Source organism: Mus musculus, chromosome 10 (genome assembly GCF_000001635.26).
Source record: "Mus musculus strain C57BL/6J chromosome 10, GRCm38.p6 C57BL/6J".
In the NCBI taxonomy this organism is placed as follows: Eukaryota; Metazoa; Chordata; class Mammalia; order Rodentia; family Muridae; genus Mus; species Mus musculus.
Window position 1 is genome coordinate 117,801,367 of NC_000076.6, and position 18,813 is coordinate 117,820,179.

Below are 18,813 nucleotides of genomic sequence, written 5' to 3' on the forward strand. Positions count from 1 at the left end.
CCAGATCTCATTATGGATGGTTGTGAGCCACCATGTGGTTGCTGGGATTTGAACTCCAGACCTTCGGAAGAGCAGTCGGGTCCTCTTACCTCTTGCGCGCGCTCGACTGGTCAGGAAGAACGACGCTGCAACAGGATCCTTCTGCACACGTTTATTGGGAGAGCTTGATTGTAGAGGCGAAAAGACCCCGAGCCCAGAACTGGTGCTGCTTTTATAGGCCTAGGAGAGGTGTGTCTCACACCTGGATTGGTTATGCACTATGCCTCATTTGCATGTTCCTCATCTGATTGGCTACTCTCTCTCAGTACCTCACAGAGCCTCATTATCATACCTCATTTGCATGTCTCACATCCGATTGGTTACTCTCTCTCAGTACCTTACAGAACCTCATTATCATACCTCATTTGCATGTCTCACATCTGATTGGTTATACTCTCAGTACCTTACAGAACCTCATTATCATGCCTGGGCCAGGCAGTGTCTTTGCAAAAAACTTTACTGCATATGTACACATTGGTTGTTTGTCCAATCTTATGCGTGGTGGCCAGCAGTAGTCAGTGCCACTCAGCAACAGCACATGTGGCTTCCCACACTTACCCACTGAGCCATCTCACCAGCCCGTGTTCTGACTTTTAAGTAACTCTTTTACAAGTGAATTATGCCTTAGATACCCACGTCTGGATGCCAGGGTGGTGGTGCATGCCCTTGCAGCACTCGGGAGGCAGAGGCAAGCAGCTCTGAGTTCGAGGCCAGCCTGGTCTTCAGATCTATTTCCAGGTCAGGCAGGGCTACAAGGAGAAACCAACCAACCAGACAAGCAAACAGTCAGAAAACCCACGGACATCAGTGCAGTGAGACAGAGCACGATGTTCGGTTTCAACACGGCAGAGCAGCATGGCCCTAGATAGTAGTACACACTTCAAAACCAGGAAGAGCCAGGTATTTCAGGACGGTCTGTGGCCCCAGCTACTCAGATGCCATGTCAGGAGGATCACAAGTTCAAGGCCAGCCTGGAACTTGAGCTGTCTCAAATTTAAAAAAAAATTGTTTTTTAAATTTTTAATTTTTAAAAATTACATTCTGGGAATGTAGCTTAGTTACAGAGCGCTTGCCTATATACACAAGGTTCTCTACCTCTAGACTGGTGGTTCCCAACCTTCCTAATGTTGTGACCCTTTAATACAGTTCCTTATGCTGTGATGAGCCCAACCATAAGATTATTTTCATTGCTACTTCATAACTGTGATTTCGCTACTGTAATGAAAGGTAATGCAAACATCTGCATTTTCTGATAGTCCTACAGGAGGTCTGTGAACAGGTCATTCAATCTCCCAAATGATCATGACCCACAGGTTGAGAACCACTGCATTAAAGAACCCTGACTAGTGCAGATTTATAGAGGTTTAATGTGGTTTAAATTCTACAGAACACATGAATTGAAACCTTACTCGAGCTAGGTGTGGCGGCTCAGGTCTTTAACCACAGGATGGAGGAGGACAAGGCAAGAGGACTCCCTTGAATTCAAGGCCAGCTTGGGCGACATCGTGACTTACTAGCTGTCATGGTCTACAGTGGCACCAGGTCTAGAAAATAAGAGACATCACACCGTACTGCATTAATATGAATAACTTAATGTTTTTACTTGTCAGTTAAGTAAGGCCTGGTTTGGGGACACATACCTATAATTCCAATTATCAGGAGGCTGAGGTAAGAAAAACAAACAAACAAACAAACAACAACAGTTTCATACCAGCCTGGGCTACAGCAGACCTTTCCAAAATTAAAGGAAAAAAATGGCACATGCCTGTAATCCCAGTGTTTGAGAGGTTGGAACCGGAGGATTACAATGATGGAGCTCAACCCCAGCTATTCAGCTACTTCTGTGTTAAGATACACTGTGTATACATGTCTTGCTTGCACGTATGTATGTGTGTGTGTGTGTGTGTGGACCACATTCATAGCTAGTGTCAAGGCCAGAAGAGAGCATCAGATTTACCTGGAAACGGAGTTACAGATGGTTGTGAGCCACCATGTGGGAGTTGGGAACCAAATCTGGGTCCTGTGCAAGAACAGCATATGCTCTTGACCACTGAAGCATCTCTTCTGCTACCTCAACATTAAAAAAAAAAAAAAAAAAAAAGTATGCATGGATATTCTATATGTACGTATGTGTAAATGTGTGAATGTGCAAAGGAGGCTGGAGGACCACCTCAGATGCTATCCTGAGGAGCATCATGGAGACTGGAGGATCACCTGTTATATTGAGGAGCACCACGTTAGAGACAGGGTTTCCTATTGGCTTGGAGTGTACCTGGCAGGCTAGACTCACAGCAAGCCCCAGAGGTCTTCCTGTTTTTCCCCAGCCCCGGGTTACCTCCTTTCCCCAGGGCTCTGGGTCTGAATTCAAGTCTTTGGGTTTGCAAGACAATTACTTTACCACCTGAGCCATCTCCTCATCTTCCTCAAGCTTGTAGCTCTCTTCCTGTCTCAGCCTCTTAAAGGCTAGGATTACATACCCTGAATCGAAAGGCTTTTAAATTACCAATAAACATTAAGTATAAAACAAATGTAAAAAAAAAATTATATCTGCACTGATCATGTTTTCGTCAACCTGACACAAACCTAGACCATCTCTGGGAAGAGGGGACATCAGTTGAGGAACTGCCTCCATCAGATTGGCTTGTGGGCAAGGTGGGGGCGCGGCATCCACTCGCGTCATAGCAACAATAACCCTAACTAGGACACCTTTCCTCCCCAAGTTGCCTTTGATCAGTGTTTTATCACAGCAACAGAAATCAAACTAGGACAAAATCTGATAGACTTTTATTGTGGAATGATAAATACGAGAATGCTTCTTACAATTCTGCCATCAACTCAAGGCAGTGCTCGTCAATATAGGTACTAGCATGTGCGCGCATGCGCGAGCCATGTTCTCAGGTCGTTAGACACGCTTTCAGCCCTAAGACGGTGCTGCCAGCCTGGTATCGTGTTGCTGTTTTACTACACGTTTTCACTGTGCTTTTGCCTTTAGTACCTTAAGCACAGTATATCTGGTGACATTTTCAAAGCTGTGCGAATTTGCTGACAAAAGACTGGCCAGACAAGGAAATCAATCGCAGCGACTCCTCTCTACAGGCGCTGCAGGCCTCATCAATAGTGGAAATGATCTTAGGAGCAACTGAAAAACTAAAATCGTTATCACAGGACATTCTCTAGCTAAACCACAAAACCATTACTGCACACCCAGCACCCGAGTTCCCGTCTTCACATCTCTGCAGTCGCAGACGTCCTGTAAGCCCTGCGCACATCCACATTCGTTGGAGGACTTATCAGAAAACAGTTTGGCTGTTTAATTGGGACAGCTTTTATTCTGTCTGGGTGGTATTCTGCGAATGCGGCTGGCATGGTCTTTACTCATTGGGAAATGAAAGTCACACTCAGGTTTTTCTCTTCTCTGGTCTTCAGTGTTACCACGCCCTTATTCTGCCTGGTTTGAAGGGTCGGGGAGAGTGCCAGGGGTGTCTCTCCAAAGTCTGGAGGCTCCTCTCTGTTCTTAGGAACACTGGTCAGTCTGGGCATGGTGACAGACGCCTTTAATGTCAGCATTTAAGAGGCAGATCTCTCTGAATTCAAGGCCAGCCTGGACTACATAGCAAGTTCTAGGCCAGCCAGGGTTACAATGAACCCCGTCTCAAACACACAAAACAAAACAAAAAACCAGAACAATAAAAAACACAGGCGAAGGCAGAGTGGTGGCTCAAACCAGCCATCTCAGCACTCAGGAGGCAATGGCAGATGGTTACAAGTTCAAGGCCAGCCTGGGCTACATCTTAAAACACCACCACCACCACCAGTTGTTTCTCATCTTTGGAGACTCCTGGCCTTGGAGGCCAGCTGGGTAAGATGGACAGGGAGTGAGGTGCAAAGGGACAGCAAACACTCATTATCGCCTGAAACAATGATGACTTCAAAAGAGTTATTCTTATTTATAGGTGGTGTGCATGCACATGTGGGGTTCAGGTGCCTGTGGGGGCCAGAAAAGTGTCAGGTTCCCTGGAGCTGGAGTTACAGTTGGTTTATGGGTGCTGGGAACTAAACTTGGGTCTTCTGTAAGAGCAGAAAGCTATAGACAGTAACAATGTAACAGTAACTTTGAGAAAACAATGTAACAAATACTGAGACAATTAGATGTTACTATATAAAATGGTTAACTCTGTCTATAGTCAAATACCTTCTAGAGCAGTAAGCTTTCTCAACCCCGTGGGTGGACAAGGGTTCCCATATCAGATATCCACTTTACCATTCATAACAGTAGCAAAATTATAGTTTGGAGGTAGCAATAAAATAATGTTATGGGTGGGGTTCACCACCCCATGAGGACTATATTAAAGGGTGCAGTACTAGGAAGGCCGAGGACCGCTCTTCTAGAGAATTCAGAAGGATGGACTCTTGAGGGTTGAGGCTCCAGTTCAGTGGCACCGTGCCAAAGTCTGGTTCTGTCCCCAGAGCCACAAACACAAAAGTCAATTTAGTTTACAGATCAAGAGCAGAAATTGACTTGAAAAATACCTTGTGAGTGCAAATTTACTGTCATCTAAAAGCAAATTATGTGCGTTCTAAAAATAGAAGTGTGTTCCGAAGCACGGAAAGATGGGCCCTGAAGCTTGGCCATTCGAGGGACGCCCTTGAAGTCTGCTTAGACTCTTGGGTCGCTCAGCAAAGGACAGTAAGTAAATCCATGCTTCCGAATCCACCCAGGCTGCCCATTTGCAATTGAAAACGATGGAGTTTAGTCTTTAGGAAAAGCTGACGATCCTAGAAGAGTGCTTTTGCTTCTTTGTCCTTCACAAGACTGAGTTAGCTGCATAAAAAAGGTTGAATTTCAGGTAATATCAGAAAGCTAAACTCTTGGCTTTTTTGAAAGATTAAAAAAAAAATTGTGAATGCTGGGATCACAGGCTTGTGCCACCACGCACTTAACATGCCCGTTCCCCACCCCACCCCCCTCACCCTGGATGTGTGCATGTGTGTCTATATCTGTATTTATCTCCAGGCTGGTCTTGAGTTTAGGATCCTACCTGAGCCTCTGGAGGCCTGGGACAACAGGCATGATCACCACCAAACTTACTGCTTACAACTGATGTATGTTTGTTATGCATCAGTCGTAAATTGTTCAATTATTCTTCCTATTGATAGGCACACAGTGCCAATGTTTAATCAGCTTGGTATATAACCTTTTCTCTTTAGGTACAGACATTAGGGTCACCTGGTTAAACAGGTGTAGTTTGAATTTTAATAAATATTTGCAGATAGTTCCCGATTTTTGGCTTACCTAAAGTTTCTCTGATTCACACTTCCATTAGCAATGGCTTCTTCTTCTTCTTCTTCTTCTTCTTTTTTTTTTTTTTTTTTTTTTTTTGTTTTTTTGAGACAGGGTTCCTCTGTATAGCCCCGGCTGTCCTGGAACTCACTCTGTAGACCAGGCTGGCCTTGAACTCAGAGGTCCACCTGCCTCTGCCTCCCAAGTGCTGGGATTAAAGTTGTGTGCCACCACGCCTGGCTAGCAATGGCTTCTTATGTTTTAACCTTGGGACTCTCCTTGTAGTTTTTCATCCATGTTAAACTCTTCGAGTATTTACGTTGATTTACATTTCTGTGGCTATTGGCTAAAACACCCATTTATGGGCCAATCGAATTTGTTTTGCGTTTCTATTTTCTTATGCTCCCTTATGTGTAAGAGCGCGCTTTCCTGCATGTACTCAATGTGTGTACCTGGGGCCCAAATGAGGCCAAAAGATGTTAGGTCCCCTCCATCTGGAGTTATAGACGTGTGGGTTGTCATATAAGCACAGAGATTTGAAAATGCATCCTCTGGGTGCTCTTAGCTGCTAGCCTGGTTTGTGTTTTCAGACAGGGTCTACATAGTCCAGATTGAAGCTATAATGTCCAGGCTCTCTTAGCCTCCCCAGGGCTATTATCAGCTGTATAATCCTACAACTGATTTAACTCTGTTGCTATCAAATGTGTAGCCATCTTATACATATTTCTTTTGAATTGTTTCTTGACAGCTTTTACTCTGTGTGTGGTAATCAGAGGACGATTCTGCTCTACTCCAGGAGTCCAGGGAGGGGCTCCTCCCCTTGCTGGTGTCTGCTCCACTGGGGCAGACAGTTCTCCCATCCTCTCTGACATCAGAATCTAGCTTCTTAGCCAGGCTAACCTGAGCACTCACGAGGCAGAGGCAGGTGGCTCTCTTGAGTTCCAAGTCAGCATTGCCTACAGAGCAGCCAGGGCTACACAGACAAACAGAACCCAGCTCCTTCAGTCTTTCACACATACTGAGGACCAATGATGTCCCAGGGATCTCCAGGTCATCAGGATCACATCAGGGCTGCTGAGACATGCAGCTTTCCCATCTGAGTGGCCACGGGGTTCTGGAAGCCTGTCCAGCAGAAAGCTAGTCCTTGTAGGAGGTAGTCCCCTGGCTCTGTTGAGCACACCGGCCTAATATGACCTCTGAAACACCTGTCATCGCCAACTGTTTCTCTAAGGATACCAACACAGATTCATCAAAAAATCTAGTTCCTAAAACTACCTTTCCTTTCCAGAGTACAATAAAGCAGTTACAACACTGATGGCTAATTCCACTGTTGTAGAATGAGGTTTAGGACTAAGCTTAAAACACCACCACCACCACTACCACTACCACCTAACCTTCCCTATAGCTACCTTAGGAAGATGGACATCGTGCAATTGACAATCCTGACAGGCAGGGAAGGCGACATTGAAAATATGTCAACCTTCCAGGGCCGACATGCTTGATACATTATTATATTCACCCTGTTTGAATGACATCCTGAGGGCAACCAAGTCGGTGCTTGTCACCAGCCACATCCTGTCTAGATGCTCTGACTAGAATGTCCTGTACAGGTTCAGGGTGAGTGGGCAGGCGCCACTTCCTCCTCTCAGTAAGTCCTTTAAATACGGGCACCATACAATTAGTAGCATGTTAGTGGCTGACAGTATTAAAGTCTCTAATTGATTTCTTTTTTTTAAAATCATGGTCTCACTCTGTAGCCCAGACTGAGATCAGCCTGCTTCTGCAGGGCTAGGATTGAAGGTGCGCACCAACACATCTGACTCCTGTTTAAACTTTATTAGACCCATGCTATGCCGGAGTCTACAGATTAAGGAAAGCAGCAAAAAAATATTTTTTTTTCTAGAATAACTGTTGATATTTGAATCAAACCTTTGGTGATACACACTATTACTTGGTGGGTTCGAAGTTCATTTTCAAGATGTGATTATAAAAGCAGAAATCCCAGCCCTAATGTTGGATGCATAGCCCACCCCCAATCAGCGGGCTGAATTAATCTGAACTTGTTCAAATATTCATGGTGTTAGGGATCAAACCCAAGGGCTCAAACAAGCTGGGAAAGCGCTTTATTAATGAACTTCACATAGCCCACCAGAGGTCATTTAATTATCATTTCCCCCAGCTTGAGGACAATTTTATCAGCTTAAGAGAAAAATACAGTACAGAGAAATGGAGGAAAACCACATGTGTTTTATGTTAGGCATGGAATAATTATTAAGGAAGAAAAGCATATTGAGAATGGAAGTGGGCTGTATACTGAGGGAAGAGCCCCAAAGCCGAGGTCATTTAATCCTTTTTGGAGTATGTACTAAGCATCAGCCCTACTGTTTCAGGCAAAGGCTCTATCAAGGAGCCACGCCCATAGCTCCTTTTCTCCCCTGAGACAGGTCTCTTAGTCAGGGCAGGTATCCTTCTGTTTCCTCCTCCTGAGCACTAAAATTTTAGGTGTGTGTCACCATACCCACTTTACCCCTCATTTCTTGAAATGAGCCCCGACCCAGGCAGCAGGACAAGGCAGAATTAAGATTGCTGTAAACACCTTTCAGGCACCTTTCCTTTATTGTGGACTGTCTCGTGGAGCGGTGACTCACGGATGTCTCACCTAATCCCAGATTTGCTCAGAATCCCCACAGAGCACTTTAAATCCAAGACTGCGGGAGGTGCTTCTGACCGTTACAGAGGTCTGCTGACTTAGACTCTGGCAGACAATGGCCCCCCAAAGGTTACACTGACACCCCCAACCCCCAAAACCTTTGATGCTACAATCAACTGAAAAAAAAGGGGGCACCTGCAGATGCAATTAAAGGTTTGGCAAATAACACTGGGTTATCCAGATGGGCTCTGAATACCATCACAAGTATCTTTAAATGCCAAAGAACGGGCTTGCTTCTGGCGTCTCTAGCAAGTGTGCAGTCCTGTTTTGATTTGGGGATGTGAGCAGGAACCTCTATAGCTTAAACCACCACATCTGTTAGAACACTCTGTTTAGGACACAAATGCTTCCCCAGAGAATTAGATAAATAGAGCTACAGCTCATTACAAAAACAGTTAATTTATCTTTAAAACATTTCTGGCCAAGTACTAAAGTATTGTTTAAGAAAAATGAGGGGGAAAAAAGTGTGGCCTTTATTGGGAAGCCATGTGACATTGGGAAGCCATGTCACACCTGGTGGTGGCCTGTACCCGTAGCCGTGGCCCAGCTATCAGCAGCTCTGGGGCACTCGGTAGAGATCCACAGAGGCCTGGTGCCTTGGATCAGCTGTCAGTCCCCATCAGGAGGTGTGAATGAGAGCAGAAACAGTGAGGGGCGTATGGTGGGAGATGATGACCACCCTCTGCCTCCAATCTTTAATCCAACCCTGTCCATCCCAAGTCTGCTTCTACCAGGCTTTCATGCTCAGTTCTTATGGAAGCAAATGTCACCCATACCTATTAGTAAGGGCAACTGGTCAAACGTGGCTCTCTGGGGAAGAAGACAGCCATCACTCAACATAAACCCACCCTTCCCCAAGGTGTTTTTTTTTTCTCCTTAAATGTATCCCAACAACAACTTCTTGTCAGCTTCTCTAGATTATCTTCATCGGTGCCCAATCCCTTTGTTCCTCACCAACCTCAGACATTTTTTCCCCCAAGCCTTGGCATCTAAGTTGTTCTAGTGGTTCTCAACCTGTGGGTCTCGACCCCGTCTGACAAACCTCTACCTCCAAAAATATTTACATTACGAATTGAATCGTCGACAGTAACAAAATCGTAAGTAGTAAGGAAAATGACTTTGTTCTTGGGCGGAGTCCCTATACCATGAGGAACCGTGGTAAAGGGCCGCAGCGTCAGCAGGGTTGAGGACCAACTGGTTAACTGCTAACCAATTCTCTAGTCACTCTTACCAACTGGTTAACGGCTAACTAGTTCTCTAGTCACTCTTACGGTTTTTGGGTTTTTCCTTTTACCCGAGCAATACGCCCAAATCACTTAAGGGGTTAAGTCTAGCTCAGCAGTTCCTCAGCATGCCTGGAATTCACTGCCTTCGCCTCTCCCACTGTGGAGGGACTCATTAAGTCTTCGGAAGACGTGACTTCTTTGCCTTATCACTTCTTCCCCAGCCCTGGAGCACATTGCAGGGTTGACAGTGATAGTTTCTTGTTCTGAAATCATTCCTCATAAGGGACGCAGACTACCACACCATAAACAGAAATCTGAATGGGCAACAGGCAGAAGACAAAACTCGAAAGACTTTTTGTTCTCTGCCTTATTTAAAAACTGCGGTGACCTTTTAACTTGGGTTGGTACATTACTCACACAGAAATCCTCTAAGGTAAGGGTGTTGTTTCTAGAAAAGTCAAATGCTGAAGAGCTAAAGGCTATAGATGGGCGTTACCACACTTCCCAACAACAGTGAGGGAGACGAGGCTAGCTTAGGTCCAGCAGAGATGAGGCTAACCTAGGTCTAACCAGCCATCAAGCCAAATAGTAACAGTTCTGCCCACTCTTCTCCAACAGATGAGAAGGCTGACAGCAAAGGAGAAAAAGCCTTTGAACTTGTCAAACTTGATAGCAGGTTTTGCTAAACTAACCACACCATCAAGATGGAAGGCTCTGTGCAGGTTCAACATACGGCCGGCAGAGCTTTGCTGGCTGCGCATCTCCACACAGGCAGAACACCTGCTTCATCTTCAGCACTGTGAATAGTGCCTGGAATACAGCAGGCGCTGGAGAGAACGGTGGCAATGAGGTAGGTATCTCAAATTCTAGATATAACCTCTAGTTCCTAAGATCAGCAACTTACAAGGTTCTAGATATAACCTCTAGTTCCTAAGATCAGCAACTTACAAGGTTGTAAGGGAAACAGGCTTAAAACATATAGGATACATAAAACCCCCCTGGAGTCAGAAAACAGATCCAGTTAGAACAGTCATTTTGTGTCTACTTTTGCAGAATGTAAACTACGGTCGGCCGGGCGTGGTGGGGTTTGCCTGTAGCCTCACCAGTCACCACTCAGCAAATGCGGCCAGGAAGAGGTCAAGGTCGTCTTTGACTACACAGCAGGTCTGAAATCAGCCTGGACTCAACAAGACCTTGTCTCAAAACCAAAGCTAAGCCAAGCGGTGGTGGCACACGCCTTTAATCCCAGCACTTGGGAGGCAGAGGCAGGTGGATTTCTGAGTTCTGAGTGGTCTATAGAGTGAGTTCCAGGACAGCCAGGGCTACACAGAGAAACCCTGTCTTGAAAAACAAATGAAAAAAACCCAACCAACCAACCAACAAAAATTCCCAACCAAACAAAAAAACCTAAAACAACAAAAATCCACCACCATCAAAACAGTAATAACAATAAAGACGGACTTGTATGGAGCTTCAGCAACTGTCAGCCTTGGCACCAGTCCCCATCCCCAACACACTTGTGCATTTTTCCTTCTCCAGTGAAAGGAGCACGTTCCACTCGCCATACCTACCGCTCATGCACGCGTTTGTCAGGTACGATGTACTATAAAGCTACAACTGATTTTAAAATTATAGGCACACTAACAGTTTAAGAGAGACAAACTGGTAACCCTTATTTTTTAGGCAGTAGGAATATTAACTATAAAGGGCATGCCCATTTCCCAGTACTTCTATCTCTATACAGGCTAGTCAAGTACCCTGGGTCACACCTCCAGCCTAGAGTTTTACACTCAATGAACACACATCCTGAAGGAGCTGGAAAGACGACTTATAGCAATGCCTTATGTTTGTAATCCACACCTAAGATGAGATGACTAAAAAAAACCAAAAACCTAACTTTGCAATGGAATTTTTAATGTCAATTTATGGTAAACAGTCTTAATGGGGGGGGGGGGGAAACTTGAACTGACATAGAAACCAAACAGCTGCCTAGGGACCAATGAGAAGGCTCAGCAGGAGGTGCAGTGCTTGCCAGGTAGCTGGGGTGACTGCATATAATCTCAGTGCAGGGGAGGTAGAGAGAGGACCTGGACAACGGGGATAGCTGGCTAGACCAGCAGAACCTGCAAGCTTTGGTTTCAGCTGAGAGATGGCGGCCTGATATGTAAGGTGGGAGTGACTTCAGAGGACACCTGATATAAATCTCTAGTCTCCACACATACTAGAACACAGCATGTGCACCCACACATGAAAGCATTACAAAGCATTACACACAACTCACATGTGCAAAAAAGCAAGAACAGTAAGTTTTTAACATTCTTACACAGATATGTGAAAAAGAGGGGAAAAAAAAGGAAATAGTTTTTCCCCCCGAGTCCAGCTTCTCCAACTCTCGGGACATGACAGGTCTCTCTGTCCCTTGTCCTTTTTTTTATCTTCCTATTATTCCATTCAGGGAAGTCCACCTACATGTTATTCCCATACCTCAGATGCACCTTCTACTTCTGTACAAGAGAAATGGTGTTTGCTATAAATATAAAGCGCAGCCCTTAGGATTACGCAGCAGGACGCTAGCGTTCACTCCTGCAAATGCTGTCAGCATCCTCATCTAGCACAAGACACAGTCAACACAGGTGGTGCAACCTTGCCACAACTTACAAGGCCCCGGGTTTGCTCAACTGTACCGGGTAACGCTGGGTGTGGATAGCTGGGGTCCCTCACTGTGGCTCTGCATCCCACATGGTGACTTACTATATTAGAGTGGTCACGCTGGGCTCCTGACCCTTGTCTGCAGCTCAGTGCTTTCCATCAGAGCCCGTCTTACCTAGGGCACAGCTGTGGCACATCTGATGTCTGCAGTTCTTTTATTCACTCTAACTGGGTTATCACGGCTAGTGGGTGTTAGTTTAGGATTTTACATGCATAGGGTAAGCCCCACAATACATCACCCAGCACAGAATGTCAAGTGTCCCAGGTTAGCAATCTTACAGGCATGGATTCGAAGAGGGCGGCCCTTGGGTTGGTCTCGGTTGTTGCACTTACTATTGCTAAGCCAGTGGATGAAGATAGTAAAGTGAAATCAGGCATCCCCAGATGCTTATATATATAAAAAATCCCCAACAGCCCAGGCTTTACTAAACCATATGTCTCGAGGACTAAAACCCGAGAGCACGAAGAACAACACTGACTTCAGGCCCTGCAGTGCAGCCGCCCTGTAATTTAAATACATAACGAGTACGACCGTCTTCAAACGAAAGCCTTTAATGTCCCATTTCAAACAGCACGTGTGGAGGACTGGCACACCTGCAAACTAGAAGGTACCACTAAGTAGTTGCTCCAGCAGCTGGCAAGTACTATGAAAACGTTTAAGAGCTTCTTTATAAATTTCACAGAGTTCAATCATAGCACACATAAGACAGAGATAATAAAAGAAAAGTAGCATGAATCCACATCAAAAATTGTATAACCATAGTAATATTTTGAGCATAAATGGTGGAAATTTCTGTGTATTAATTCCCCAAAGATTTGTATTCTATCAGAAAAAAGAAAATCCATAGTGCAGTACCCAAAGTATTTGAATCCTTCCTCCTTTCCCCACAGAGTTACTGAACACCAGCCAAAGGCATTGTCCCTAAGTAATACTGCTTGCTTTATAACATTCTTTCTCAAAGAAAAGTTCAAAGGGTGGTTTTATGTGGATAGTCAAACAATTCTAGAAAAGAAAAGAAAACAAAACCAAAACTGAACCCTGATATCTTTCATTCATCATTCTTGGAATTAAGAGTCTGATTTACCTATACGGTATAAATTATGAAATCACACTGTGTAAAATAACACCTATTACATTTAAAAAGGTAAACCCATATTTATTTACTAGCACTGTTAAAACATTACACAAAACACATTCAGTGGCAAGTAACTATAATGCAAGCCCTTGCACGGCAATCCAAATTTATTGAACTACGGATGCTAAGTTATACAAAATTGCACCACTTTAATTAAGGCTTTTAGTTTACATTTGGCCACCTCAAAGTCGTTGTAACATCAGGTTGGTCAATTTAAATACTGTGGCTCCCTGTTGGATGGACACACAATCTTTACACCCAAACATTTATGCATACAAAACAACAAGGCATTGTTAAATAAAACAGCAATAGTTACTGCAAATTAGGCCTTGTGACCAGTTACACATGATTAAAATGACATCCCACATTCACATCCACAGTACTCGTCCACCAGTTAACATCTCAACCGAAACGTTACACATGGGAAACAATCACTAACAGGCAGATACTAAACCTGTATATTTGGTATTGCAGACACACATATGCATGAGCAAGCAAGGGAGTCACAGTGAGAATCTACAGCTGCAGAAGCCTGAAAATGATTTACAAAAATTGTTAAATCATTAAAAAATTGTTTGAAAATATACACTTCTTGTTGTAGACCCCCACTGTACACACAACTATAAACATTGTTCCCTATGTAAACAAAAAAGGAAACATATAATAAGGAGATTTGAAAAGTCTGGACATTTCCTTCCCAACAGATATTAAAGGCAACGTCTTTAATCTAAGACATTATACTGAAAGGACTATCATATTTTAAAGACAAGATCACTGTCTCCACAGGTTTTTGAAAAATTAAAAAAACTATATAGCTGTGTTAATCAAAGCGCTTATTTTGTATAATACAATGATAATGACCTTGAATTTAAAAAAAATTACAATAAGCTACAAGTATCAAAGAAGCAAAGTTATCTGGAGTAGTCTATATAGGAGCTCTTTGGACTTTCTTTTATTATGCTAAAATAGTGGTGCTTTTAGGATTTACATTATTGTACTCTCCAATACAAAGTATGGGGTGTGTTAAAGTATACAGTACACCATTTTCATACATGTACAACATTGGTGGATGAAGAATGTCTCTTAGCAGTAATACTGGATGTAGCCTCTGGTTTTACCAGCTGCATACTCTAGAACTATTATATAAGTAAAAATCTCTCGTGATACTGGAAAGTGATTAGAATGTGCAAACTGACAGAGTAGCTTTCATCCGCCTCTCAGGGTACCACCACAGGAAAGTCCGTTTAAGATGTTGGTAGGTTTAACAAAGTTGGAATGCTGGCACTGCTGAATTGGGCAACAGTTCTTCAGACCTGTGGAAGGGGAAAAATACGCGTTAACAGAAACAGTACAATAAAGAACGAAAGGAAACAGCAAGATAAAGTCTTGCTGTTTTCTAGTCTTCATATTAATGGCAGCTAAGACATTTTTGTATCTTTATTCCAAAAAAGATGGCACTCCATACTGCTGCTGTCCTAGAAGCCAGACCAATGAAAACCCTAGGCCAAAAATAGAAGGAAAAAAAAAAAAAAAAAAGCTCTGTGCAGGTCTGTGGTGGCACCTGCCTTTAATCCCAGCTTTAGGGAGGTAGAGGCATGCAGATCTGAGTTCGAGGCCAGCCTGGTCTACAGAGTGAGTTCTAGGACAGCCAGGGCTACACAGAGAAACCCTGTCTTGAAAAACCAAATCAACTAGACAAAAAGCAAATTTCTGTATTACCTTCCGAAGATTAAAAAGCAAAGAAAATGGGGGCGAGAGAGACAGCGCAATGGTGCAGAGCACTGGATACTTCCCAGAGGACTCAGGTTCCATTCTCAGCACTACACAGCTGCTCACTACTGCAGTAACCCCAATGTCAGCGGGTCCTCTTCTGGCCTCCCTGGACATCAGGCACACATGTCACACACATGTCTCATACACACACACACACACACCCCAGAAATAAATCAATAAATCAAAAACAAGGGGAAAAAATCACATTAAAATTTATGGTCAAACCAATCTTACTAGAAGATTTAGGGTTAACAGACAAATAGCAGTATTAACAACTTGAAAAAAAAAATCTTCGTTTCCTTTGTATTTTAAGTTTTTTTTGGAGACAGGGTCTCTGTGAAGGCCTGGCTGTCCTGGAACTCTGCCTCCCTCGTGCTGGGGTTAAAGCTGTGCACAGCCGATGTTGCCGCTGCCACCACCAGGTGCCCTGCCCTTCGTCTCCCTTTGGTTCTCCTCCTACCCAGCTGAGTGAGGACCCTTCTTCCTCCAGCACTGCCTTCTTGCACCTCACAGCTCAGCACTTCAGACTCTGACAGACTTGCCCTATGCTCCGATTTAATGGCAGTTGGTGCCGTCGTCTGCCTCTTCAGAACCTACTGCAGCACAGCACTGGGCATGGACTCAGAAGCTGGGCAATCTGCTGAAACCCTGGCTCTGCCTGGGTCACCAACTGCAGGGCTTGGCACTGTTTATCATCCTGATCCTAGAGTTAAGCAGAGAGCCTAGTTTGTGCCTGGCCGTCGCAACTGTAAAGCAGGGATACTGAGTTCCTGCCTTGAAGGCTTGTCCTCCTGAGTGAGCAGAGATCACAAGCCCTTGTCGGCACACCATGCACATCTTACAACAGCTTGTCTCCCTCTTCTATTGTGTCTCAATTATCTAAATATAACTAAGAGGGAAGAGAAGGTTGGCTCTGATCAGAAGCTTTCAGGGTCCCCAGGATAGAAGTATGTGCTGAACAACCAAGTTCACTCCTGCGAAGCCCCTCACTTCTGATGAATATGTAAATGAACATGTAATCTGAGTCCCCAGGATTTCCACACCAAGTCCTGATATCTATCTGTAAGGATTAAACATCATTTAGTGAGGTGAATGCAACGTACCTGGCTCAGAGCTACAATGCATTCAGTACATTAAAGCAGCTGACACGATGACTTTTTGCGGGCCTTCCCAGGCACTGGAGTTTTTCTGTTAATTTGCCGCACTAGGTCATAAAAGATCTGCAAACATATTTTATTATTATTATTATAATTACTATTATTATTATTACCACCACCACTTGTTTTTTTAAAGAGGGAAAACAAACTCAAAAAACCCAAAAATGAAAAAGAGAAACAAAAACTCCTGGCAATTTCCACAGCTGTAAAGGAATCTCCACGTTTTCTTTTGCAGAAGGAGTGTAAAGCCAGTGTTCTTATAAGTACCAGGTTTTGTTTTGTTTTCTGAGAAAATTAAAACCATTTCTATTAAAGTAAGAGTTGAAGAATTCTACTTAATGCAGTTAGCTCTCCTACAACAAAGAAGCCCTTTACTGTCTCAGACGGCTTGGCTTTGCGCGTCTTTTGTGCCTTGCTATCTATGGGGCGTCACCTACTTCAAGGACCACACTATCTTTCTGAGTTTTAGCCTTTATATAAACTCTCAAATACTCAATGAAATTAATGGTTTTTAAAACTGGCCTTCTGCCTAACTTTCCCTTAAACCAACATATTGTTACTCATATGCATGCATATGCCAGACAAGTTTTTTTTTTTTTTTTGGCCTATAAGAGCATATATTAACTTAGAGTTCTTTGTAATACTTTTCTTTAAAAATTAATTAATTAATTTTTGGAGACAAGGTTTTTCAGTATAGCCCCAGCTATTTGGAATTTGCTTGGTAGGCCAGGCTGGCCTCCAACTCAGAGATCCACCCACTTCAGCCTTCTGAATGTTGGTATTTAAGGCATGTGCCACTACCATCTGGCAAAAAATTATTATTTTTATGTGTGTGTTTGGGTCATGCATGAGTTTATGTGCACAGTGAGCATGCAGGCTCCCAGCGACATCAGAAGAGGGTGCTTGGGTTCCAGATGGTCATGAGTCACCATGTCAGTCCTGGGAACTAACCCCGGGTTCTCAGAAGAGTAAGTAAGCGCCTCGGGGCTCAGCCACCTCCCCGCCTCTCCATTAATTTAAGATGCTGCACTGAGCCTAAGAAGCTATTCTAAGTACACATGCACATACCTCATTAACATTTATTTTGGACTTTGCAGAGGATTCTAAGAATGCACAGTTGTTCCACTGTCTTGCTAGGTTCTGACCTTGTTCCTTTCCTACAACTCTTTCATCTTCCAAGTCGCATTTATTGCCAACCAGAATCATTGGAACCTGCGAAGACAGTCATGAGGGAAAAAGACAATTATACAATACGACCAAGCTATAAGGTGCTTACAACAGAGGGGAGATTCATACCACAGCGGACCCAATCACAGTAATCAAAAAACCTTTTTAATAGGAAGTACAAAGGGTGTTACCATGAAAAGCTGGCAGATTTCAACACTTCAAAATGTTTAAGGGTGTGAACCAACTTCACGTTTGTTTGGTTCCTGACACACGGTTACTGAATTACACAATACAAAAAGGGGAAATTAAGAAGGTCCCTAAAGCAGAAATTTCAGCTTCTCACGTCCTAAGTGTAACCTCTCATTTCACAGTCTATGACAAAATAAATCAACTTAGTACAAATAAATACTTATTAATGGCCTCTCAAGTTGGGCTAGATCTAATGTTTGTAATTTTAAAAGAGTAGTACGGGGAAAGTAATGCAAACCACTAGTGGCCATTAACATTTTAAAAGATACTTTTTAAATAAACAATAATGCAATTGCAGAAAAACAAAAACTTGCAGATTCTCAGTTACAGAAGTGCAGAAAGGGGCTGGAGAAATGGCTCAGTGGTTAAGAGCACTGGTTACTGCTCTTCCAGAGCTTCTGAGTTCAATTCCCAGCAGCCACATAGCAGCTCACAACCGCCCTATAATAGGATCTGATGTCCTCTTCTGAAATGCAGGTATACATGTAGAGAGAGCACTCAGACACATAAAAACATTAAAAAAAAATCTTTAAAAGAAACAGAAGTGCAGAAAATGACAGCATCCACCATAAAGGCACTTAGCTCTTTCAATATTAGTTCACTTAACTCTATGATTGGTTCGTTCTTTCTTTCTTTTCTGTCTGTCTGCCTGTCTCTTTCTTTCTGTTTTTGTTTGTTTGTTTTTTATTTTGTTTTGTTTTGAGCTAAGAGTCTCACTTATAGCTCTGGCTGTCCAGGAACCTGCTAGGAATAAGTGCACACCCAACCGCCCAGCGCTACAATGGTCATTAAAGTGTGGCATTCACATCCGCAGCAGCATCACCAACAAACCTGTCAAAAAGGCAAATTCTCAAGCCCTACACTAGCCTCGTGAGTCAAAGGTTCTGTAGCAATTCCTACTGAAATTTTGATATAAGATCACACAAACTTAAGAACCTATGCCACAGGTAATGAGGAATTAAAGCCACCGTTGTGAAATCTATAGATTTTAGAGTCCATTACACTTCACTCTGCAGGGACACCTAAATTTAATGTTTTAGAACTGAACATATTGGTTGTTTGTCTTTACCATTATGTTCCTTTCCAATACAGAGACATATTTAGGCATATATATGGTCATAGATAAATGTGGCTAGATCTTACTTTCAAAGCATTTTGCCCATCAACCCAGCACTTGGGGGAAGAAGGCAGGAGGCTCACTCCAAGTTCAAGGCTAGCCTGGGCTATAGGGAGAGTCTGTTAAGTCTACCGTGAATGTGGCCACACACAGCTTTCTCCCTCCCCACATACTCATGGTCTAGAAACAGAGACACAAAGCCTGCAGGTGGTAATTCTGGTGTGGCGAGATCAAAAAGGAGATCATGCC

At 43.5% G+C, this 18,813-nt stretch overlaps 1 protein-coding gene across 1 annotated transcript in view; it reads right to left on the minus strand.

Moving 5' to 3' along the window:
* Nucleotides 1-13,230: 13,230 nt before the first annotated feature.
* The window catches only part of Rap1b (RAS related protein 1b), a 31,378-nt gene continuing 25,795 nt past the window's right edge, over nucleotides 13,231-18,813 (minus strand). The window contains exons 6-8 of the mRNA NM_024457.2: nucleotides 17,100-17,243; nucleotides 15,978-16,094; nucleotides 13,231-14,414 (exon numbers count right to left, since the gene is read on the minus strand). Coding sequence (NP_077777.1) covers nucleotides 16,008-16,094; nucleotides 17,100-17,243 — 231 coding nt within the window. The 3' untranslated portion in view covers nucleotides 13,231-14,414; nucleotides 15,978-16,007. The remainder of the gene's footprint in view (nucleotides 14,415-15,977; nucleotides 16,095-17,099; nucleotides 17,244-18,813) is intronic.